This window comes from Hylobates moloch, unplaced genomic scaffold (assembly GCF_009828535.3).
Source record: "Hylobates moloch isolate HMO894 unplaced genomic scaffold, HMol_V3 SCAFFOLD_1, whole genome shotgun sequence".
NCBI classification, from domain to species: domain Eukaryota; kingdom Metazoa; phylum Chordata; class Mammalia; order Primates; family Hylobatidae; genus Hylobates; species Hylobates moloch.
In genome coordinates, this window is record NW_026652276.1 from 14,997,195 (window position 1) to 15,022,562 (window position 25,368).

The 25,368-nt window shown below is 45.3% G+C and overlaps 2 protein-coding genes across 7 annotated transcripts in view; one reads left to right on the forward strand and one right to left on the reverse strand.

Moving 5' to 3' along the window:
- The window catches only part of RHBDD1 (rhomboid domain containing 1), a 201,228-nt gene extending 200,871 nt beyond the window's left edge, over window positions 1–357 (reverse strand). For 3 of the 5 annotated variants that reach the window (XM_058437850.1, XM_058437853.1, XM_058437844.1), the window contains exon 1: window positions 18–355. The gene's annotated coding sequence lies outside the window, so the exon portion shown is untranslated. Of the gene's footprint in view, window positions 1–17 lie in introns of all 5 variants that reach the window. The other 2 variants (XM_058437861.1, XM_058437855.1) reach the window with 2 other exon arrangements.
- A 1,580-nt stretch (window positions 358–1,937) lies between these two features.
- The window catches only part of IRS1 (insulin receptor substrate 1), a 66,589-nt gene continuing 43,158 nt past the window's right edge, over window positions 1,938–25,368 (forward strand). The window contains exons 1-2 of one of the 2 annotated variants that reach the window (XM_058437870.1): window positions 2,928–6,768; window positions 9,377–10,010. In XM_058437870.1, coding sequence (XP_058293853.1) covers window positions 3,019–6,747 — 3,729 coding nt within the window. In that variant the 5' untranslated portion in view covers window positions 2,928–3,018 and the 3' untranslated portion in view covers window positions 6,748–6,768; window positions 9,377–10,010. Of the gene's footprint in view, window positions 6,769–9,376; window positions 10,011–25,368 lie in introns of those variants that run through there. The other variant, XM_032754206.2, reaches the window with a different exon arrangement.

The window sequence follows — 25,368 nt, forward strand, 5'->3', positions numbered from 1 at the left end:
TATAAGGCACTCTATACCTCCAGAATTTCGGTCACTGTGAGTGCCTCCTCGCTTCCATTTCCAAATATCTGCTATTAATAGCCTTGCTGTAGTGGGCACGTGTGCCCACATCACCAAGCTGTCAGAGGAAAAGAAGGGAGGGCTTTCAATTCAACATGTGTACTCAAATTATAGATTAACCAGGTTTAGATGAGGCTGCATGACGACCGGGAACAGGAAGGGGAGAGGAGAAACGAGAGGCTCCAAGGCTTGGGTGGGGAGGAGCCCCTCTGCAGATGCCCAATCCCCCTAATTTACGTATCGCACGCCTGTGAATGGCGCCTATGGTTCTTTTTCTCCTTCATCATCATCTTCTTCTTTTTCTTTTTCTTTTTTTTTTACTACGCTTTGCAACCTACCTTGGTACCCTCAACCCTTCTCCCCCACCTTCCTTCTGCAGTGCAAGGCTTGAAAAACAGGCCATCCCACCAATCAGCAGGCCTCCCCGGGAAACTCGCCCCGCCTCTCAGCCCGCATTGGGCCGAGGCGCGCTCCCCCGCGGCCCCGCGGGTCCCGGCCACTGAGCATGCCCAGCGCCTCGACTGCTGAGTGCCCCGCCAGCATCCTGCAGTGCCTAGGAGCCTGAGGCCGAGGAGGGTCCCGGCGTAGTAAAGGTGCGGCAACCCCAAACGGGCCAGGCATCAAAAGAGACAGCATTAAACCGAGTGACATCTCTGTGGGTCCTTAGTGCCAGGCGAGCAAGCAGGGACAAACTGCTTGCTTATAGGTCAGCTTAAAAAATAAAAAAAACTTTGGGGAGCGTTTGCTTGTGGAGAGACTGATACCGCAAGGTGACCCTGAAAGGGGCGCTTCAGGTAGACCCAGGCTGCTGATCTGGCCCACTCATGAAGTACCCATTTTCCTGTACAGTTGAGCTGGCACCATCCTTGTTTTCTCCCTATTATCCCTGTGGTCAAGGTTAAAAATTTATAGGGTGGTTCAATGGGTGTGGGAGCTGTGTGTGAAACAAACATTTCAGCCAATATTTGCACAGTAGGGTTCTGGCCTTATGAACCCTCTGAAGGTCCCTAACAGCTTTTTAAAGTCACGGATAGACTTCGGAATATGATAACGGATCTCTCATTTCCCCTCCCCCATGCCCTCAGCCTTAGGTGTGAATCCCCCCGTCACTCGGATGGGCAAGGGGAGCAGGAGAAAAGGTGATAGTTACATTTTCTCCCTACTTGATCAGCAGCTAATTCCACAGCGCCGGACGTGAGACACTTCCTGGGGATCCCTGTTCTCCTTTTGCAGTGACCATAACTGCCCCCAGTCACTGCCCTTGGGCGTCCCTCTGTTCTTTCCAAGTACCTCACGCCAACAAATCTGGGGATCCCAAGGTGGAAGGCTGGCCCAGAAGTCCTTTAGAAAATCTTACAAAAATACAGATCCCCTCACCATGGCCTATCGCCCTGAAGCCGAAATCTAGCTTTTAAATTTCCTGGGGGAAACAGCCTTGACTAGAAACCTCCCTCCCGTGGGTCAGTCTTACCTGATAGGTAAGAGGCAGCCCAGCTCCGGCGACCCCGCCTCCCCCCGGCCTCCCACTCGGGGCTCTGTAGCCGCAGTGCCCCCCCCCCCCGTCGCCCCCCACCCCCACTCCTGCGTCTTCCCGAGCTCGCCCCCTCCCGTTTTCCCAGACTCCCCTCGTGCTTTCGGGTAGCCACCCAAACACCCCCGCCCGCGCCCGCCGCGGGGATTCCTGCGGGCCGGGGGCGCCCTGGGTGGCGCGCGGGGAGGGAGGCGCTGCGCCGGAGCTGGCGGCCGCGTAGGGGCGCTGTCCTAGCGCTGCGCCGGGGTCGGCGCGGGCGCCGCTGCAGCACGGCCGGGGGGCGGAGAGGGGCGGGCGCGGGGCGGGCTCGGCCCGGAATGTAGAGACCCGGGTGGGAGCCTCCCGGCGGCGGCTGCCGGGCTGCCGAGCGCGGAGGCTCCGTCACGTGTTTTTCTCCTCCGAGTGAGACGGCGGCGCGGTCGGAGGGGGCCGGCGCGCAGAGCCAGACGCCGCCGCTTGTTTTGGTTGGGGCTCTCGGCAACTCTCCGAGGAGGAGGAGGAGGAGGAGGAGGGAGGAGGGGAGAAGTAACTGCAGCGGCAGCGCCTCCCGAGGAACAGGCGTCTTCCCCGAACCCTTCCCAAACCGCCCCCATCGCCTCTCGCCCTTGTTCCCTCCCCTCCTCCCCAGCCGCCTGGAGCGAGGGGCAGGGATGAGCCTGTCCCTCCGGCCGGTCCCCCGCTGCACTGGCTGCCCGGTAGCGTTTCGCATGGAAAAGCCACTTTCTCCGCCCGCCGAGATGGGCCCGGATGGGGGCTGCAGAGGACGCGCCCGCGGGCGGCGGCAGCAGCAGCAGCAGCAACAGCAACAGCCGCAGCGCCGCGGTCTCTGCGATTGAGCTGGTATTTGGGCGGCTGGTGGCGGCTGGGACGGTTGGGGGGTGGGAGGAGGCGAAGGAGGAGGAGGGAGAACCCTGTGCAACGTTGGGACTTGGCAACCCGCCTCCCCCTGCCCAAGGATATTTAATTTGCCTCGGGAATCGCTACTTCCAGAGGGGAACTCAGGAGGGAAGGCGCGCGCGCGCGCGCTCCTGGAGGGGCACCGCAGGGACCCCCGACTGTCGCCTCCCTGAGCCGGACTCCAGCCGGGGCTACGAGAGATGCATCTTCGTTCCTTCCTGGTGGTGGCGGCGGCTGAGAGGAGACTTGGCTCTCGGAGAATCGGGGCTGCCCTCACCCCGGACGCACTGCCTCCCTGCCGGGCGTGAAGCGCCCAAAAACTCCGGTCGGGCTCTCTCCTTGGCTCAGCAGCTGCGTCCTCCTTCAGCTGCCCCTCCCCGGCGCGGGGGGCGGCGTGGATTTCGGAGTCGGGGTTTCTGCTGCCTCCAGCCCTGTTTGCATGTGCGGGGCCGCGGCGAGGAGCCTCCGCCCCCCACCCGGTTGTTTTTCGGCGCCTCCCTCTGCTCAGCGGCGGTGGTGGCGGTGGCAGCATGGCGAGCCCTCCGGAGAGCGATGGCTTCTCGGACGTGCGCAAGGTGGGCTACCTGCGCAAACCCAAGAGCATGCACAAACGCTTCTTCGTACTGCGCGCGGCCAGCGAGGCTGGGGGCCCGGCGCGCCTCGAGTACTACGAGAACGAGAAGAAGTGGCGGCACAAGTCGAGCGCCCCCAAACGCTCGATCCCCCTTGAGAGCTGCTTCAACATCAACAAGCGGGCTGACTCCAAGAACAAGCACCTGGTGGCTCTCTACACCCGGGACGAGCACTTTGCCATCGCGGCGGACAGCGAGGCCGAGCAAGACAGCTGGTACCAGGCTCTCCTACAGCTGCACAACCGTGCTAAGGGCCACCACGACGGAGCTGCGGCCCTCGGGGCGGGAGGTGGCGGGGGCAGCTGCAGCGGCAGCTCCGGCCTTGGTGAGGCTGGGGAGGACTTGAGCTACGGTGACGTGCCCCCAGGACCCGCATTCAAAGAGGTCTGGCAGGTGATCCTGAAGCCCAAGGGCCTGGGTCAGACAAAGAACCTGATTGGTATCTACCGCCTCTGCCTGACCAGCAAGACCATCAGCTTCGTGAAGCTGAACTCGGAGGCAGCCGCCGTGGTGCTGCAGCTGATGAACATCAGGCGCTGTGGCCACTCGGAGAACTTCTTCTTCATCGAGGTGGGCCGTTCTGCCGTGACGGGGCCCGGGGAGTTCTGGATGCAGGTGGATGACTCCGTGGTGGCCCAGAACATGCATGAGACCATCCTGGAGGCCATGCGGGCCATGAGCGACGAGTTCCGCCCTCGCAGCAAGAGCCAGTCCTCGTCCAACTGCTCTAACCCCATCAGCGTGCCCCTGCGCCGGCACCATCTCAACAACCCCCCGCCCAGCCAGGTGGGGCTGACCCGCAGATCGCGCACTGAGAGCATCACCGCCACCTCCCCGGCCAGCATGGTGGGCGGGAAGCCAGGCTCCTTCCGTGTCCGCGCCTCCAGTGACGGCGAAGGCACCATGTCCCGCCCAGCCTCGGTGGACGGCAGCCCTGTGAGTCCCAGCACCAACAGAACCCACGCCCACCGGCATCGGGGCAGCGCCCGGCTGCATCCCCCGCTCAACCACAGCCGCTCCATCCCCATGCCGGCTTCCCGCTGCTCGCCTTCGGCCACCAGCCCGGTCAGTCTGTCGTCCAGCAGCACCAGTGGCCATGGCTCCACCTCGGATTGTCTCTTCCCACGGCGATCTAGTGCTTCGGTGTCTGGTTCCCCCAGCGATGGCGGTTTCATCTCCTCGGATGAGTATGGCTCCAGTCCCTGCGATTTCCGGAGTTCCTTCCGCAGTGTCACTCCGGATTCCCTGGGCCACACCCCACCAGCCCGCGGTGAGGAGGAGCTAAGCAACTATATCTGCATGGGTGGCAAGGGGCCCTCCACCCTGACCGCCCCCAACGGTCACTATATTTTGTCTCGGGGTGGCAATGGCCACCGCTACGCCCCAGGAACAGGCTTGGGCACGAGTCCAGCCTTGGCTGGGGATGAAGCAGCCAGTGCTGCAGATCTGGATAATCGGTTCCGAAAGAGAACTCACTCGGCAGGCACATCCCCTACCATTACCCACCAGAAGACCCCGTCCCAGTCCTCAGTGGCTTCCATTGAGGAGTATACAGAGATGATGCCTGCCTACCCACCAGGAGGTGGCAGTGGAGGCCGACTGCCGGGACACAGGCACTCCGCCTTCGTGCCCACCCACTCCTACCCAGAGGAGGGTCTGGAAATGCACCCCTTGGAGCGTCGGGGGGGCCACCACCGCCCAGACAGCTCCACCCTCCACACTGATGATGGCTACATGCCCATGTCCCCAGGGGTTGCCCCAGTGCCCAGCAGCCGAAAGGGCAGTGGAGACTATATGCCCATGAGCCCCAAGAGTGTGTCTGCCCCACAGCAGATCATCAATCCCATCAGACGCCATCCCCAGAGAGTGGACCCCAATGGCTACATGATGATGTCTCCCAGCGGCGGCTGCTCTCCTGACATTGGAGGTGGCCCCAGCAGCAGCAGCAGCAATGCCGTCCCTTCTGGGAGCAGCTATGGAAAGCTGTGGACAAACGGGGTAGGGGGCCACCACTCTCATGTCTTGCCTCACCCCAAACCCCCAGTGGAGAGCAGTGGTGGTAAGCTCTTACCTTGCACAGGTGACTACATGAACATGTCACCAGTGGGGGACTCCAACACCAGCAGCCCCTCCGACTGCTACTATGGCCCTGAGGACCCCCAGCACAAGCCAGTCCTCTCCTACTACTCATTGCCAAGATCCTTTAAGCACACCCAGCGCCCTGGAGAGCCGGAGGAGGGTGCCCGGCATCAGCACCTCCGTCTTTCCACTAGCTCTGGTCGCCTTCTCTATGCTGCAACAGCGGATGATTCTTCCTCCTCCACCAGCAGTGACAGCCTGGGTGGGGGATACTGTGGGGCTAGGCTGGAGCCCAGCCTTCCACATCCCCACCATCAGGTTCTGCAGCCCCATCTGCCTCGAAAGGTGGACACAGCTGCTCAGACCAATAGCCGCCTGGCCCGGCCCACGAGGCTGTCCCTGGGGGATCCCAAGGCCAGCACCTTACCTCGGGCCCGAGAGCAGCAGCAGCAGCAGCAGCAGCCCCTGCTGCACCCTCCAGAACCCAAGAGCCCAGGGGAATATGTCAATATTGAATTTGGGAGTGATCAGCCTGGCTACTTGTCTGGCCCGGTGGCTTCCCACAGCTCACCTTCTGTCAGGTGTCCATCCCAGCTCCAGCCAGCTCCCAGAGAGGAAGAGACTGGCACTGAGGAGTACATGAAGATGGACCTGGGGCCGGGCCGGAGGGCAGCCTGGCAGGAGAGCACTGGGGTCGAGATGGGCAGACTGGGCCCCGCACCTCCCGGGGCTGCTAGCATTTGCAGGCCTACCCGGGCACTGCCCAGCAGCCGGGGTGACTACATGACCATGCAGATGAGTTGTCCCCGTCAGAGCTACGTGGACACCTCGCCAGCTGCCCCTGTAAGCTATGCTGACATGCGGACAGGCATTGCTGCCGAGGAGGTGAGCGTGCCCAGGGCCACCATGGCTGCTGCCTCCTCATCCTCAGCAGCCTCTGCTTCCCCGACTGGGCCTCAAGGGGCAGCAGAGCTGGCTGCCCACTCGTCCCTGCTGGGGGGCCCACAAGGACCTGGGGGCATGAGCGCCTTCACCCGGGTGAACCTCAGTCCTAACCGCAACCAGAGTGCCAAAGTGATCCGTGCAGACCCACAAGGGTGCCGGCGGAGGCATAGCTCTGAGACCTTCTCCTCAACACCCAGTGCCACCCGGGTGAGCAACACAGTGCCCTTTGGAGCAGGGGCAGCAGTAGGGGGCGGTGGCGGTAGCAGCAGCAGCAGCAGCGAGGATGTGAAACGCCACAGCTCTGCTTCCTTTGAGAATGTGTGGCTGAGGCCTGGGGAGCTTGGGGGAGCCCCCAAGGAGCCAGCCCAACTGTGTGGGGCTGCTGGGGGTTTGGAGAATGGTCTTAACTACATAGACCTGGATTTGGTCAAGGACTTCAAACAGCGCCCTCAGGAGTGCACCCCTGAACCGCAGCCTCCCCCACCCCCACCCCCTCATCAACCCCTGGGCAGCGGTGAGAGCAGCTCCACCCGCCGCTCAAGCGAGGATTTAAGCGCCTATGCCAGCATCAGTTTCCAGAAGCAGCCAGAGGACCGTCAGTAGCTCAACTGGACATCACAGCAGGTGCGTTTCATGGTGACAAAGTCAGAAGACAAAACTGCTTTTAACCTTGTGCTTGAATTCTGTTCTTCGCCTCTGCCCCTTCCTGTTCTTTCCCACTGCTTCCTCAGGGAGAATGCACTTACATTCTCAGGGCACACAAGATGCTTACCCCACACTGACATCTGGCAGAGAGTCAAACAAACATGTAGGAGCAGCCACAGTAGGGCTTTTTCGTTCGAGAATTCCCAAGTGAAGTAGTTACTGCAGTATTTTTAAAACGTATATCCTATGACAGTTCTGAGGTTTGTAGAGTTCCTACGTAAGAAGCTTGATTTGTTTGTTGAAGTTTTCTTTTCACTATATATTTAGATCAGCCCCCGGAAGGGACAGTTCTACAGAAAATATTTGTTAACACAGGGGCTAAACCCTTCCTTATCTTAAACTATCTTAATAGTTTCTGGGAGCCCTTAAGGGTGATCTTATCGAGTTGTTCTCTGTACTTTTGTTCTGTGATTTCATGATGCCAGGGCAACATAAACAGCAGCGGGAAGCATTGATTTCTATTTATCCTGCCCTAAAAACATCAGGAGTAGGAGCTTTTTAGAAATACGTATTTAGAGAGAAGTACCTATTTTATGATCTCTCAAGAAAGTAGTTATGGGTGACGTTGTCCTTTTGTTCATGTACCAGGATTTGTGAAATATTATTCACACGCCGACCCACCATCCCACGGGCCTGGCCTCTCTTGTACAGGATATGCAGGAAACTGTATGTGTCTGGGACCCATTATTAAGAGTTATGCGAGTTCATCCTAGGATGTCTGCCTTACAGTTATCTCTTCTTGCACTGAGACATTACAGATATCATTTGGGGGCTACCATATATCTTCTGTAAAATTACTTTTATTTGTTGAGAAGAATGCATACTAAGTCAGGAACATGCCTTAATATGTTTTGTTTTGTTTTGCATTGAATAGAAGGGCTAAACTGTATACCCTCCACTTTTAGGGTATTTGTTGTGTGCCTTTAAGTTCAAGAGTAGACACCGCAGTAAATGCTGAAAGTTGGCTTTAGGTCTTCTGTGGCTAATGCTGTATTGAAAATGAAAAACATTTGTAATAGGAAATTAGCCTGCCCTTCGTTCTGTTGATCCTGTTTTCTGGTGGTCATAATTGTGGGTAGAAGAGAGGAGTACAGTTTGCAAATAATATGATGAGCTGGCAATGCAGAAGTTTCCAGCATTTGGAAACACTTTACTCTGACAAACTGATTATCTTGTGAATTTTATCTATGCTCCACAGAATGAGCTTTTAAAAGCACTGATTTTTCTTAATTTGTATCCATTCATAAGAAATTAATCTGTGCCCTGGTTTCCTATTGATAGGTATTTATTTATCATGTGTTCATAGTCTTCTTAATTCTGTTTCCAATATTTGATCCATATAATTCTCTATTTTGTAGAACAATAAAAAGGTATATGAACACTCAAATGAAGATTTTAGGTGATATGTTACAAAAAGCATTTATTTGATCAGTATTTACTTCAACATTTATTTTCATCATTCACTAGAAGAAAGATTTAATTGTGTATATCAACGTCAACAGTACAAATCTTGTTATATCAAATGATGTTTTTGGGAGTCAGAATCCCTCAACACTTTAAGCATTTGTATTATAAAGTGCCTCACTGGTAAAATAATGAGAATTTGAAGGAAACCAGCCCAGCAGAACTAAAATTTTGGTTTTAAAGGAGATGAAGAGAGTAAGTTTTTCTTGCTTGTCATCTTAATTTGTTTAGGTTTCTTTTTATAGAGTAGAATAAATGATGTTTGCTCTGAAGAAAATTGATGACCAACTAGAATTTTCATTTTTAAAAAGGGCTTTAAAATAAAATTCTCCTATGTGTTGGATGCATTAAAAAAACAAAAACTGTACAACCTTCTATCCTTAACCTTCTTTGGGAAAATAAAATATTCTGGAATAATCATATAATCCTATTTCTAATAATTCTGGAGTAACAATAGACCATGCTTTGCACCGTGCCAGGAAAATTCTACAATGCGTATTTGAGATGTTTGTGTCGGTGTTTCAAGTGAGGCACCAAATGCTACCTGGCACATTCACATCCTCAATTCTGCTTGCTTGCCTGTGCCCTGTTGAGTCCAAAGATGTTATTCCATAGTTATCTGAAACAGACAGAAGTCAGACCTGTGAGTGGCAAACAGCTTCTTCTCCGAATGAGTATGTGTGTGCAAACATTATTTTCCTCACTTCCTCAGGAATTGCTGTCTTTGCTTCTTTTCCTCATTTCTCAGGCAAAACCTGAGAGTCGGTGAAAGGTATAGAGGTATGATGAGGCGTGCGCTCTGTTGAAACATCTCGGCTTGTTTAAAATTTTTCATTGTCTATTAGAGGAGAACACTTGTGAAGCGCTGAGCTCAGGAGCTCGACTTGTTGGAAGCCTTTCTGCTTTACCTGTAGTCCAGTGACCTTTTCTGCCTGCCCTTTCTCTTGCATAGCCTCTTAGTTCTGGCCTGCTCGTTTTCTAGTACTATCCCTGCCATCCCTTTGTTTCCACCTCTTATTTCATGTTCCTGACACTGTCCTTTTCTTCTTTTGCTCCTTTTCAGAATTTCGCAGTACTTGTGGCCCACTCTCTGCAGAGAGTAAATTGAGAGCCCAAGAAGCAGGGCAAAAAGAGCCTCTCAGACTCGGTCATAGCAGCCCTGCCACCTTTACCCGGCATCAAATTTGTCTTTTAGTTTTGAAACTGCAGCTGACAAAGACACAGACCCCAGCCATGCCTTTTGGGTTCAGTTTTTTTGTTTTTGTCATTCTTTGTTATGCCCTCCCCCTTTAAAAGAAAAAAAAAAAAAGAAAAAAACAAACAGAAAAAGACTCTTTCCATTTCTTTTTCATTCTGTTTCCTTTTTTGTGATGTCAAGGATTCCGTACCTCCAAGGTTGCCTCCCCTCCCTCCCCTTTCCCCAGCCGTGTGGCCTTTTTGGCTGGCGCAAACCCTCTCGGCCCTGGCACTTTCCCTTTTCCGGGTCACCTCCGCTTCCTGCATTCCTTCTCCTCCCTCCTCCAAGCCCCCTTTCGCCCGGGGTGGGGGAATCTGCAGCCAGACCGCCCTCGGGTCTCCCGCCCCCGCCCGTCTCGGGTCATCCCGGGCAGCCGAGCCCCTTCCCGGGCCGCGTGGTCGGCGCTGGCGGGCGAGGCCCCGCCCTCGGGCACGGCCCCGCCCTCGGGCACAGCAGCGCGGCTCCGGGTCCCGGGCGGGCGGGGCGGCTGGGCGCTGATTGGCCCCCACCACAGCCAATCAGCGTGTGAAACGGCTGAGCTGCGGTGGGCGCGGGGCGGGGCTCTCCGCGGGTTCCCTGGCGGTGGTGGCGAGCGGGCGTCCCTGGGCAGCTTTCTGCCACCCCGCCTGGCACCTCTTTCCCGCGGGTGCTCACAAGCAGAGCCACAGGCCCCCTCCGCACCGCGCCCGCCGACTGAGGACGTTGTGCCCTCAGCCATATTCTTGCATTTGGATCAGAATCCTAAGAATGAAAAAGTCCAACCAGCCCACGGACGGGGGCCGGAAACACACACTTCCTCTTATTTTTAATTGAGAAAAATCCAGGCCGTAACCATGTGACGAGCCCCATTTTGTTTCCCTCCTGTCTTTACTACGGTTTACTACGAGGCCACGTTCCTTCGTTTAACCGTCTCGAGATCCGCGAGCAGGAGGGAGTCCCGCACGTGGCTGCGGGCCTGCGGGCCGGGTGGGGTTGGCCCGCGATTCCTGTCCGCCCCCCTCAACAAAGGAAGGGAGAGAGACCTGCGAATGCTGCGGCTGCCATCCTTTTGGGTCATGGGGGGAGGGGGAATTCCTTTGGCTTGAAAGTGCCCTAGGCTCCATACACTTTACTGCAAAGCACCTGAGCTAGGTAAGAGCTGGGAAAACGCATCCTCCTGGGCTGTGAGGGAGCTCACAGCGAAATGAAAGACGGGACTGCAGCTTGCAGATCCTGAGAACCCGGTGTGACAAGGGTTTGGGTAGTGTGTTCCTTAAAGGCTTGGAGGAAATGCTGTCGCGTTCTCAGACACAGATTGATTTTTCCGTCATTGACAGTCCCAGTGACAGCCCGTCAATTTAGGCTGGGCACATCGATTTTGAAAGCTTGCTAGATTTGTGTTGTGTACCCTCCAGTAACCAAAATTATGTGAGATATATTACTATATGGGATGGAAAATGTGTTCAGATTTGGCCTTTCTAAAATAAGGAAAATAAGAAAGAAAAATGCTATGGGAGTATTTTCTCCTCCTCCTCCTTCCCTCTCAAATAAGCATTTCTCACCAGCCAACGTCCCTCTTGCGTCACTGAATCATAAGATCCCAGGGCAGCGCTTTTTCTGAGGGGCCAAGTGAAACATCACAGGTGGAAACGTACCAAGCAAGTGCAAATGTTGTGCCCCAAAACTGCTACTGAGCAGTGGGAGAGAGTTTCTCTGTTGTTCCAGAAAAGTTTGAGCAGCTACTAATTTGCTTAATGTTTGCAATTGTTTAGGTAGCTTTTTATTTTAAAAATAAATCCATAAAAGTTACGTATATTGTAGTCATTTCTCTGAGTTCCCCCTCAGTAAACACCATCTCCAGCATTGCCTTACAGGAAGAGACTTGGGATCCAAAGGGCATGCCACCTTTTTTTTTCTTTTCTTTTTTTTTTAAATCAGAATTCCAGGAAAACACCTTTGTGCTATCTTAAATGATGCAATGGAAAAAGCAGTTCTTGGGAGCCAGAGATCTTGGGCTCCAACACAGCCTGTGCCCTTCTCTAGCTGAGTGACCTTGGGCAAGTCACTTAATTTCTCTGGACCTATTTCTTCATCAGTAACTTGAGGATTTTGTTCTAAATTATTCTAACCTCCTTTGCAGCTCTAAACATAGGAATGTTATGGAGAAAATGACTGATACTCTTTAATGGGTCAGTTGCAATGAGGATTCTTTCCGAAGAAGCTGTTGACAGGGTCATGATAAAGCATTGGAATAGCCTGTTCTGTCCATTTCTAGCCTTTGGATCAGACATTCTTTATGGACAGACTGGGGCCTGAAAGGAAAACATTGTTTGATTCAGGCCTGACATTAACTTTTCTTGCTTCAAGGGAGCATTTTCAAGTTTTAACAAACCCTAAGACAAACCCTCCTGACTGACCAGCCTAAGTTTTTGGAACCATCTCTAGACTGGATTATGCTCCTCTTCCTTCCGCCTTTTTAAAAATAAAATGTGTGTGGGAATGCAAGGCACCTGCTAGTTCCTACATCCTAAGGTCAGCTCTCAGAAACATCCCACCCCTCCCCACACTATAGAGTAAGCTTTAACCAGTGCACACTGCGGAAATTAGCACATGCATCCTGTTGGAAATCACCTCTTTTTCAGAGGTGGTGTGTTTGTGGATAGTGTTTCTCATTTGTACCATCAGTGTTCTTCAGTGAGATAGCCATTTAAGTGAATGGAAAGGAAATTTGAGAAGCCAACTGGGGACTATAGGAGGTCTTCCACAATTTTTTGTTTAGCTTTATTTTTCTCTCTTAGGTGTATGAAACAACTCAATATTTCTCTTGCTGGCAAAATTAGTGTTGTCCAGATTTTTTGTGCTTTAGGGTTTTTGATTAGTTAGTTGAGCCAACACTGCTTTTCCAACCCTGTGTTATCTTGGCTGTTGAGTTGCCAGTATATTCAGAAGCTCCGACCTTTTTTGTCCCTCCATGTGGATTTCACAAGTCATTAAAATAGTCTGTTGCCTCTTAAGAAACTCCACGGACTTATTCTTTTCCAATCCTTTCACTATAATCAGATATGTGTCTTAGCTCAATAGCATATAAATGGTTCCTTTTATTTTGATGGGTTGGTAATTTAGTATGTTGGAACATTTCACAGTTTTAAGGTTTTGTTTTGTTTTAAAGAAAGCCATTTCCTCAATTATTTCCTCATGTTACAAAGTTACTGGAAATTGTATTCAAGGAAAATAGCTTCTTATGAATCATGCTTGAAGCCAGTTTCACACTAAAGATCCTGTAACTTTTTTTATACTAGTATTTTTTTGCATGTAAAGTAATAGATCCTGCCTCTACCACATTTATAATTATGTAACTGATTTATTCTTTTGTTACCTTATTAGTCCATAGCTATGCAGCAGACTTTGAAAGCTCTTTTTAAAATGTTATTGAAGCATGTTCAGAAAGTGTAATCATATTGAATTTTAACTTAAAATTACATTTTAATGTTAGTATGATATAATAATTGTATACTAATTTCAAACTAATATGACATAGTTACAAAAATTTATTGTAAAGCTTTTTAAGAGGATAGGTTAGTAAGTATCATCTATTTGCTTCTGTTTTCGTCTTATACTTTGGAAATGGTAGTATCTCTCCCATTCTTAATTCACAGAAAAAGGGAGAAGATGGATTAGATAAGTATAAGGTACTGTCATGTATGATAAAAGGAACACTTTCCATTTTAATAGTATTCTTGCAGCAGGCTGTGCTATAATCTATTTGTTGAAATAAATTTGGTTGGATAAATCTTATTTGTGCTTATTCAGTGAGTCAGTGATCTTTGAATAATAGAGCTTTGAAAAAGATGTGTTTATGTTGAAAAGGCTTTTTGACCCTTTTTCTGTATTTTCCATTGATAATGGCAGTAGAGTTGAATACACGGGTCAGACTATGATTCTAGTTGCAGTTATCTTAAAGCAGAGTAGAGATTTTGTGGTTTTATTACTCTACCAGGAATGTTTTATTGAGTAAGCTGAGTTGGATTGCATTCATTGTATTCCTTTTACCGTCCCAAGTTTTACAAATATTGCATATTACATATGTATCCTTGCACTCCGCTTTTATTGTTGACCAAAGAATACTTTGATGTGTGTTCTGTGATCCTCCCTGACATATTTAGGTCATGTTGCTGAACAATATCACTTAATCTTGAGAAGTTTTCTCATGTTTGTTGAAATCAGACTTTTTTTTTTTCAAATATATGTAATGTGGCAAACAAATTATGTTTTGCACAGAAAGTCATGATTTTTACTTTTAGGAAGGATATGATCTAAATGAGCTAGCAAAATATGAAAGACATTTATAAACATTTAGCACTTAATTAAAGGCCACTGGAATATTCAGTAATTGCTAAGTAGTCAATTATAATTTATCTAATCTTCTCCAGTCATCATGTCCCTATTCACTTAAAAATTATTTGGAGGGCTCTATGGATATGAAAAATAATTATATTTACCCTTGAGTTTTAGGGGTTGTAGGGACAATCAGAAGATCAGAAGATCTTTAATTGTCTTTAATACTATTCAAGCCCACCACCCATTTCTCAACCCTAACATAAATTATCTGCTTTTGGTCAAATAGGCCCTAAGCCATTTTTTCTTTTTCTTCCCCTCTCCTTCTTTTATTCAGTAAGCACTATTGAGCACCTATCGTGTTCCAAATAGTACACCTTTTATTGAAAGGGGATGAAGGTAGATTCATGGAAATGGAGGGAAAAAAATGGTACTGAGAGGAGATCACCAAAGTAGTTACCAGATTTCTTATGACATAAGTTATCCGGGAAAAACAAATCAAGATTACGATTATGTAGTTCATAAAAGTTGGCATTTTTCATAAACCTAAAGGGGAAAAGTGCCCATCTACCTTAAAGGTTTGTATTTTTCTGAATCTTTCTAACCATGCCTTCCTCTCTGACAATACCATCAGCATACTAAATAATCAGGAAGGAACTCTCATTTGGAAGAATGGCCCATTTTTGGATATTAAGCTTGCAAACATAATATTGACAAAAAGCAGGAAAAAGATATCTTTGCTTTGGATCTTTAGTCCCAGTGAAAGCAACCAGAAGAAGAGGCATCCACCTGTTAAATGAAGAGGGGTTGAATATGGACTTGTTATGGGGTGGTCAGTGTTAGGAAACGTGGGGGACAGTGGGGGCTACAAAAGAAATTTTAAAGTCTTTTCTTGCTATCTTAGCTTTGTTATTCAAGGACTTTTTTCTTTTTTTTCCTTTGGGTGGGTGGTTTTTATTTTTAATAAAGAAAAGGTCTAACACTTTGAACTGTGGTTCCTTGCTTGCTTCTGGCTGGAAGTATAATTGCTTTTGAGATTTCTCTCCCTCTGTTTTGATGATATGCAGTCATATTTATTTTTAAATTTGTGGTAGTCTCTTACAGAAACATTTTTAACAAGCTTTTTTTTTTTTAGACTACCAAGTTTTATAATAGCTTGCTGGGTCTCTTCACACTATTTTTTTCTCTATATTTTTGTATAGGTGATACATGTACATGCTATGAGTTTCCAATTTTTTTTTTTTTTTTAAGGTAGAGAGTGAAAAATAAGGCTTCCTCCCACCTTTGTCCCCAGTTTCTCGTAGGCCACCATCACTGCTGGGTTTTGTTTATCTTTCCAGAGATAGACTGCTTATACATTTTGAAGCTTTGTAATAGAAAGTTGGTTAAATGCCCAACTGCTCCAAGTCTTCTATGGAAGAATATGCTCAGATCCCAAATTTCAGCACTTAAAGGGGCACAGCAGATAATACACCTTGTACAACAGACTTACTGTTTTTTTTGTTGTTGTTGTTGTTGTTACTCTTAAAAGGATAAAAAAGGACACACTACTTTCCATGTCTCTTTTCAATCCTCAGTTTCAAAAAGTTTCTAGTGATTAATCTAACATAACAGTAAAAGGGGAAAAGCATAGGTTAAAAAATGATCTGGTTTTTCAAGTTGGAAATGTGCAAATTAAGAAATGTGTCTTATTTATTTATTTGTTTATTTATTTATTTTTGTTTGCTTTTTGAGACAGTCTCACTCTGTCACCCAGGCTGGAGTGCAGTGGCACAATCTTGGCTCACTGCAACCTTCACCTCCCAGGTTCAAGCCATTCTCCAGCCTCATCCTCCTGAGTAGCTGGGATTATAGGCGTGCGCCACCACGCCTGGCTAATTTTTGTATTTTTTAGTAGAGATGGGGTTTCACCATGTTGGCCAAACTGGTCTCAGACTCCTGACCTCAAGTGATCCACCCACCTCAGCCTCCCAAAGTACCGGGATTACAGATGTGAGCCACCACACCTGGCCAGAAAAGTGTCTAAGTTTTTAAACACCACCAATTTAAATCTTTACTACTTTATTTTCTTTTCCTGTTCACTTTCGTGGTACTTAGGCATTAATTCCCCCAAGACTGAGTGAATAACTAGTTCTTAATATAGTATAATGGGATTAAATATTAAGGTTAAGGATCTTTTTGAAGAGTTTCTGGATACCAATGTCTCATATTTTTCAGTGCTCAAAAGAATTAATGCTTTTTATTGGAATAGTCTTTCAAAACATTTCAAATTCTGGGAGCAATTAATTTTATACATAAGACTACATACAACTAATTAATGAAATTTATTCACAGTAGTGATGTCGTCTCACTTATTTTTCTCCAAAGTTATTAACACTGGACAGGAATGGAATAAGGAGAATCTACCCTGTCTCCTAAGGAAGGTGTGTATTGCTGAGATAATTTCTACCTTGAAGCAAAGAGGAGTTTCTCTAGTGGTCAAAAACATTTATGACTGATACCCTGCTATTCTTGCTAATTGTGGCCCAGGAAGAGAATGAATAGAATGGAGTAGCTCTTGTTACAAAATCGAAACTTTCAAGAATGTGGTAACAGGTAACATTTGAATTAGAGGCTGGGCGTGGTGGCTCATTCCTGTAATCCCAGCATTTTGGGAGGCTGAGGCGGGTGGATCACCTGAGGTCATGAGTTCGAGACCAGCCTGGCCATCATGGCGAAACCCCGTCTCTACTAAAAATACAAAAATTAGCTGGACATGGTGTCAGGCGCCAGTAATCCCAGCTACTCGGGAGGCTGAGGCGGGAGAATCACTTGAACCTGAGAGGCAGAGATTGCAGTGAGCCGAGATCACACCATTGCACTCTAGCCTGAAAGACAAGAGTGAATATCTAAAAAATAAAAAATATATAAATAAATAAATAAAAAACATTTGAATTAGAATCATCAGTGTTTGATCGTTTTTTTGGTGACTTACCAATAAGAGTATACTAATAGCAGTAGTATTTGTTTTCTTCCAGATTAAAGTAAGGAGGAATGAAATTCATTCATATGAAGGAAAGTTTTAAAAAGCTGTTAAAGAGTTTTAGATATGAAGCTATCTAGTTTCTCAGGTGTATATATCATTTAGCTTTCAATATGTAACAAACCACAACCAAATAAAGTGCTTTAAAACATCAGTCATTTACTAGGTCACAATTCTGTGTGTTGGTAATTTAGGCTGAGTTCAGCAGGGCAGTTCTTCTGCTTGTCTCATCAGGGTAAATGCATGTGGTTCAGTCAGTTGGAGGATTGACTGGGGGCTGGTTTTCTAGGATGCTCTTCCTCACATATCTAGTAGATGATGCTGGCTGTCAGTTGGTGCTTGCTATTGACTGGTCCACGTGTCCCCAGCAGGCTGACCCAGTCCTCACGTGGTATTGAACAGGTTCCCAGCAGCAAGAGCAGGGAGGCAATGAATGCATAAGTACTTTTCAAGCCTCCGCTTATATCACATTTGCTACTATCCCATTGCCTAAAGCCAGTCACATGGCCACACCCAGTATCAAGGGGATAAAACAGAGATACTGTTAGAAAATCCATATTTTCTGACTTACTATGATACCATAGTATACTAAATGCAGTTATTTTGTTGTCATTAGTAAATGTTTATCAACTGCATGTTGAACATTTAGAATAAAATTATTCTTAGATGTTTATAGTGAACAGTTCTACCTTTGGGTGAAATATCAGTGATTTCCTTCATACTAATTTTTTTGGAAAAACACGAACACTTATATTCCCTTAAATAAATATTCATTGAGTTTTTTTCTGTGAGGCAGGCAGTGGAGACTGAAATAGGTGTGTCCCTGCCTTTGTGGCACTTTACAGGGGGCAAAGAATAAACAAGTAAATAAAGAAATATGCTACTGCAAAATGTGGCATGAGGAAGAGGAAGGGCAGAGTGTTATGAAGTAGAATAATGGGCACTACTGTAAATGTAGGGGCAGGAAATGATTTCAGAAAATACATAATGTACTTCTATTATTCAGGTTTGTAAAGGAGAAACCCATATTTTTATATTACATGCTTTGTGGGCCAAGTGCAGATTCAGGTCTTGATGGCATATTTTTAAGAGTTAGATCTCCTTAAGGAATACCTCTTATTAGTTGAGTGAAGGCTGAAAGCTCACCTCTAAGTAAAACATTGAAAAATGACTATTGAGGTTTCTAGTAGTAGATGTGGTTGTCTCTATTTTTAGTGCCATTGGCGGATGGTGAAAATATACTATTTGTTCTAGATGTCTACTATGAACTAGGTTAGAGGATTACACTTTGTTTGTTTTGTTTTGTTTTGGGACAGAGTCTCACTGTGTTGCCCAGGCTGGAGTGCAGTGGTGTGATCTTGGCTTGCTGCAGCCTCCACCTCCTGGATTCCAGCGATTCTCCTACCTCAGCACCTGAGTAGCTGGGATTATGAGTGTGCGCCACCATGCCAGGCTAATTTTTGTATTTTTAGTAGAGATGGGGTTTCACCATGTTGGCCAGGCTGGCCATGAACTCCTGACCTCAAGTGATCTGCCCACCTTGGCCTCCCAAAATGCTGGGATTGCAGGCATGAGCCACAGCACCCAACCAAGGATTACACTTTGTAACAGTCCTCAGGTGGCTCACATAGGACTTGAAAGCGAATATGGTACTGGAAGGGAACCCAGAGCCAGGGGATATCTTCCCACTGTCCCTTCACCAATGACTGACTGCTTGTCCCCACTTACACAACAAGCTGAGCCACATGAGAACTGGTGCAGGGCACTGGACATTTTGTGGGGAGCGGTGGAGAGCAAGGGCCTAAATGGAGTCAGAGACTTTGAAATGGTTTGAAAGGGCTTTCGCTGCCTGAGCATAAATCTAGATTTGGGTAACGCAAAGTTGCTGATTATTGGAAAGCAAATGCAAATGGTTTGCCACATCGCACTCAAAGCAAAGGCAGTACTTTAGTTAACTCTTCACCCAGCTCTCCCATCAGCTACTATTTACATTTTTCTTTTACCAGAATCTCAAATACCTTAAATGTTCCTAAGGTTACAGAATAAAACAAAACAAGACACTGTATAAAATATGTCATGGAGGGGAGCCGAGAGGGAGAGACTGAAAGTTGACCGTGGTGGTATTTATATAGTGATCTTGGCAGCTCTAGTCCACCCCCCTAACCCACCCCTTACTAGCTCCCTCTGCCCCCCTTCCCAATTCCAGCATACCCTTTGAACCACAGCTAAACAATAACTTCCTTTCAAAGCGAATCCCATTCCTTCTGGTTAGGTTAAGGAATATTAATATTACATTTTTAAAAGAATGGGTAATAAATTAATTTCTACAAATATTTTAGTTCCACTTGTAGAGTACCCTGGAAGTTACCAAGAATTAAAACTCCCTTTTGCCCGTGTGTGTGTGTGTGTGTGTGTGTGTGTGTGTGTGTGTGTGTGTGTATTTAGGGGTGAGGAGGAGGGCTAGGGAGTGGAAACTGCAGTCCAATAAAAAAGGTTACATTCCTAAAACTTGGTCTTCAAAAATATTTTGCAGCCTGAGCCTTTAGTCCCTCACAAGTCCCTACAAAGGCTGACCTTCAGAAAGTGTACAGGCTTGTTGTTTCTTGGGCCTTTGAACTGGGTGAAGAATGTGTCTCAAGATGGAAAAATGAATGGCTGGTGCTTTAGCCTCCAGCTTGAAGCTCGCTGGAGGAATGTTATTGTGTCTTCAAAGCCTGCTTCCCACCACGCTGTATTAGTTAGATGGGCTCATGGAAAGCGTCTTTGCATTATCAAGTACACAACAAAAACCCATACCACCCAATTCGATCTAATTCACTGGCTCCTTTTAGGTGGATTTTTAATTAATGTGTCTCTTCTCTATGAATAGAGAGCCCCATTCCACGGCTCCCTCCCTACCCCAACTCAGGATTTACTGTTACTCACCACTTTGGGAACCTTCAGCATTTTTCTTTTCTTTTCCTTTTTTGTGGATGGGAAATATTATTTTTAAAAATAATGGCAGAAGATGTTTAGGAACAACTTACTTAGCTAAGAAGAGTTCTGAATGGATTTCCAGGGAAAGCAAGTAAAATTGCATTTGCAATGTAAAATCAATGCATTTAAATGCTTTGACCAAAGAAAATGCCCAAATCTTTTATTAGCTGGGTTCAAGTGTGCCAACCACCCCCTGCCTTTCCTTTTAGTTCAGAAAATTTACCCCTTCATGAAGGATGATGGAAGTGGTAACACCACCTGTCCTTGCTCCAGTTACTGGTTTTATGGCACTCCTTCCTACTAAAAATTGTGAGTTATTTGAGAGTAGGCTCACTCTTCATTTCATGACTCCAGTATCCAAGTTGGTGCTCACAAAACACTTACCACATTGAAAACATATTTATCAACAGTTCAGGGAAGAGTCTTGGATCAAGGGAGAGGATGGCTTTAGAAAAGTTTCAAGCAAGAACAATAATGTGGATATTTTTTGAGTATCTCAAACCATTTCATTTGTCAAATATTTTAAAAATTCAGATTTAACAATATCAGATATATTAAAAAGTCAATCAAAATTACAAGAGCATTTGTAATCTGGTATGACTGGATATAAAAACTTTGATAAAATTAATTGCAAGTTCCTATGTATCTTAAATCTTGGACACTTCCTCCATTCCCCCAAACCATTTTTTTAAAGATTGACAGGAACTTTGCTTTGTTTTGACAAGATTTATTTTTGTGCTTCCAACAGTAGCTCATCAACTTTTATTCTACTAATATAGTTCTTCTGATGTTAATTGTAGCTTACTGATCTAGGTCATAGCATACCATTTTCACTGACGTTTCAGATATCAAAAGCAATGAGAAAATTATTTGAAAAATAAGCATTATATCACAGCTACCTCTATTTTAATTTAATTTAATTTAATTTAATTTATTAATTAATTTATTTGACACGGAATCTTGAGCTGTTGCCCGGGCTGGAGTACAGTGGTGCGATCTCAGCTCACTGCAACCTCCGCTTCCTGGGTTCAAGTGATTCTCCTGCCTCAGCCTCCCAAGTAGCTGGGATTACGGGCGCCTGCCACCATGCCCAGCTAATTTTTTGTATTTTTAGTAGAGACGGGGTTTCACCATGTTGGCCAGGCTGGTCTTGAACTCCTGACCTCATGATTCACCCGCCTTGGCCTCCCAAAGTGCTGGGATTACAGGCCATGAGCCACCGCGCCCAGCCGCTACCTCTATTTTTAAAAAGAGGCCAATTAGAAAGTTTAAGATTCATAGATTTCCCTCCTGGTGTGTCCCATTGCTCCTCCTTTTTCTTCCTCTTTGTTGCTAATTAGCCCCTCTACTAAAATATGGATAAGGTTTAGGAAAAGGAATTAAATTTAAATGAGTCAATTTTGCCAGTGTAGCCCTTGGTAGCTACTCTGCTAAGATGTTACCTTGGTCTGGAAAAATTGAACCTAATTGCTTTGAGCCTTTTCCACTGCATTCCCTGACTTTTGTTTCCACACTTCATTGAGGCTGGACTGGTGTGATGACCAAAGTAATGGAATGTGTATTTTAAACTGGCGTGTCAGCTATTGTAGCAATTGTTTTTAAATATTGTTGGACATTTGAAGTATTGAGCTAAAACTTAGGATCCAAGCACTTTTATAATACTTATAGCAGAACATTTGTCACATTTGGGTATGAAACCCACAACTCCACAAGATCTGTAATATAAATTAGTTCTATTTTATTTTAAATAAGACGAGTTATTTATTGGCCCTTAACAGTTGTTTCACATTTTTGCTGCTTTCTAAAACTTCAAGATGTGTGTCCTTATAGGTATGTGTCTGGTATTGAGCTAGGCTATTTCTCTTTTCACCAGCATGGCTGAGTAGATTTGAATGCTCAGTGGAATGAGTCTGGCATTTGGTAGATACTGTTTGTTGTATCTAAATAATGAATGAATGTTGGACCATAGGGTTTTAAAGCACAATATGGAAATATACCAGCACCTCATTTATCTGTAGACCAGAATCATATTCTATTCAGGAAAATAAAGTTTTTCTTAACTACATTACTACTGCTAACACTTGATGGGTATTGAATATTTTCTTGGATTTTTTTGCAGAAGTAAGCTGTTGTAATTGCTGAACCTGAAACTTAAAAGAAATCATAACCAGTCATGAAGCTCTTGGTAGGGAGTCGTTGAAGACTCAAATGTTTGTAGACCCATCGTAAGAGAGCGTTCTGGTTAAGTAGTACAGTAAGGAGTCAGTGAATTTCTACTGAGTACCAGGCATACTCCTAAGTTCTTGAATTACAACTGTGAAGAAAACAGACAAAAATTCAAGCTTCCTTAGAACTTCCTTTCTTGAGAGCCATGTGAGTGAGAAAGCTGTAGAGGACCAACTTCTCCAGGGCACATTGTTGTGATGTAATAGAGCAAATTATAAAAGAGAAGGAAGTAAGAGTTTAAGTTGATGTATATGTGCTTGAGAGAGATTGTCTAACATGAAAGTCAAGATCTGGAACAGGTGACATATTGAGAGAAGGATGTTAGGAGTATGTGGTACATCTGGGAAGCCCTAGAGAAGACTGGGGCTGGCCACAAGTGTGGCCACCTATGTGTACTGGGCATTGGGTGTTGGAGGGAACAGGAATGTCATGAACCATAGCTTATGTTGCAGCTTTGGATGGTAGTAATTTTCACTGGGTATTATTAAGAGTTTTCTTTTTAAGACTATTATGCAAAAGTGATAATGTGTATACTCTAATCTTTCTTTTCCGAAAGTTTTTTTTTTTTTTTAATTCTGTTAGAAAAGTATTTAATGTTTGGGAGGAAAGACTATCTTGAAACTGCTCTTATATAAAGAGCTTTTACTTTGGTATTGCTGTGTATTTTACAAGTAAAGATCTTCAGGCATATTCCCGTTAAATCCATACATCACAAGAAGAAGTCTCACAATTTTAAGGTTGCTTTTTCTAGTTGATACAGCTTTTATGGTGAGGAAATTCCTTTATCGCTAACTTAAATCCTTCATTTACATGTGAGAGAATTTCCCTCATTCTGATTTTAGTAGTGGTGACAAATGGCCTTTTTTAAAAATCATGAGGCTATAAATTATATTTTTATCAGAAGATTTAAATTATAGAAATATACTGTAAAGTACTATTAAGTTCTAAAAACAAATTTAAAATAAAACATGATGACCATATTTAAATATGCAGAATAACAAATGGAAAAATCATAACCTTGGCACTGCAACTAATCAGTTTGCTAAAAGAGGAAATAAGACAGGAAATGAATTTTCTAAGAAATTCTTAGAAAAAATATTTATAAATGGAAAATATTTTATAATTGATCAGACAATTCTAATTAAACTGACTATGACTTTTCTGGGTTTCAAATACAACATATATTTATTTGCTGGAATTTAATAATAGGGTCAGTGGGTTAGTCCATTTTCACGCTGCTGAAAAAGACATACCTGAGACTGGGCAATTTACATAAGAAAGAGGTTTAATTGGACTTACAGTTCCACCTGGCTGGGGAGGCCTCACAATCATGGGGGAAGGTAAAGAGGAGCAAGTCACATCTTATGTGGATGGAAGCAGGCAAAAAGAGTGCTTGTGCAGAGAAACCCCCGTTTTTAAAACTACCAGATCTCATGAGACTCATTAGTAATCTAATGATTAGTATCATAAGTAATCTAAAGATGATTTAAAGTATACCGGAGGGTGTGCATAGGTTATATGCAAACACTACACCATTTTATACAATGGACTTGAGCATCCATGGATTTTGGTAGGCACAGGAATCCTGAAACCAATCCCCCACAGATACCTGAGGGACAATTACATTGGAAACTAAGATCTGGGAACTAGCAGTGTTTGTTGCTACTGGTATGCCATTTCTTTTTTGCCTTCTCAGCTGATAGAGCATGGAAATATATGTGTGTACTAACCCATACATATACACATATCTATAAATATTTCTATATGTAACCATCTGTACCTGTACTAAGCCAAACATGAGTTCACATTGCTGTCTCTAACTCCAATCCATTTCCACGTGGACCATTCTCGCCTCCTTGTTTATCTGTCACCACCCACCTCAACAGTGTGAAGTCTGGCTGCTACTATCCTTGATCCATTTAATTGTTTGTTCAATTTCACTACATATGTATACATAGCAGTTCAGGATTGTTAACTCTAGCCCTATGGGAAACAACTTTATCAACTAGAGTACAATGCTTCTGTCAAGTTTCTTTTGCCTTTAGTCTTATAGGTTCCCCTCATTTCCAGAGTTACTTCGGTCAGCACCTTATTCTCCTACCTCTTTTACTGAAGTCTTTTCATGAATTTGTAACACATTTAGATTATTTTGTCACATTCTACATTCCATCCTGGGATCAGTGACTTCCTAGGTGTATTTTTTTATTTGCATACATTAAAGTTTACTGTTTGTGCTATAAATTCTGTGGGTTTTGACAAATGCTTAATTACTTATATTCACCATTATAGTATCATGCAGAATAGTATCAAGGCCCTAAAAAATGCTCTGTGCTTCACTTATTCAACCCTTGCTCTCTCTCCCCAACCCCTGGCAATCTCTGATCTGTTTATTGTCTCTATAGTTTTGCCTTTTCCAGAATGTCATAAAATTGGAATCATTATAGTATGTATTTTTATCAGCTGGCTTCATTTACTTAGCAATATGCAGTTAAGATTCATCTGTGGCTTGATAGCTCATTTCTTTTTATTGCTGGTTAATACTCTTGTATGGATGAAACATAGTTTATTTATCTAGACCACCGACCTATTACGCAATATTTCTCTACATGTGTTTGAAGACATTTGTGAAGTCAGGTCTCAGCTTTCCTTTAATACTAAACATTTTTAGGTTTTACTCATCATTCCTATTTTTTAAATCTTGAATTAATTTTGTGGCTCTTTCCCAAACCTTGAATTTTTTTTTTTGTTTGTTTCTTTGCTTGGTTTTTTTACATCATTTTCCTCCCCCAAATTGTCCAACATTCTGTAGTACAGTGTTTCAAACCAACCCCGGACTGGACATAGTTAGACATTTGCTTCCTGATTTCCCCATGTTCTCTCCATTTTAATTTGCCCCGTGTTAGTGTTTTACTTTTTCAACAACAAAGCTTTATAGGTTATGTACCGCTTTGGAGCCACTGTGATCATCAGAGCCTTTTTAAGTTCTCTTCCTTGAAGAACAGTTATTTGCATTTTTAAAAACAGATTTATTTGAACCTATCTACCAGTAGTCTTTTTAAACAAGTGTTTTGTGATTTTGATTCAGTATAGACATTTATAACATTTTTATTCTTTCTTACTATAATGGACTCTCAAGTCTCAGGGAATCAGGTTAATGAAGTTCATTGAAGCTTGGCTGTGGTGCTTTCTGTACATCCAGTGGGAATCTGGAACTGCCTGGACTGCCTGGTCTGAGCATCCCTGTCTGGATTTGTAGTGTAGGAACAGGGCTTTCTCTGTT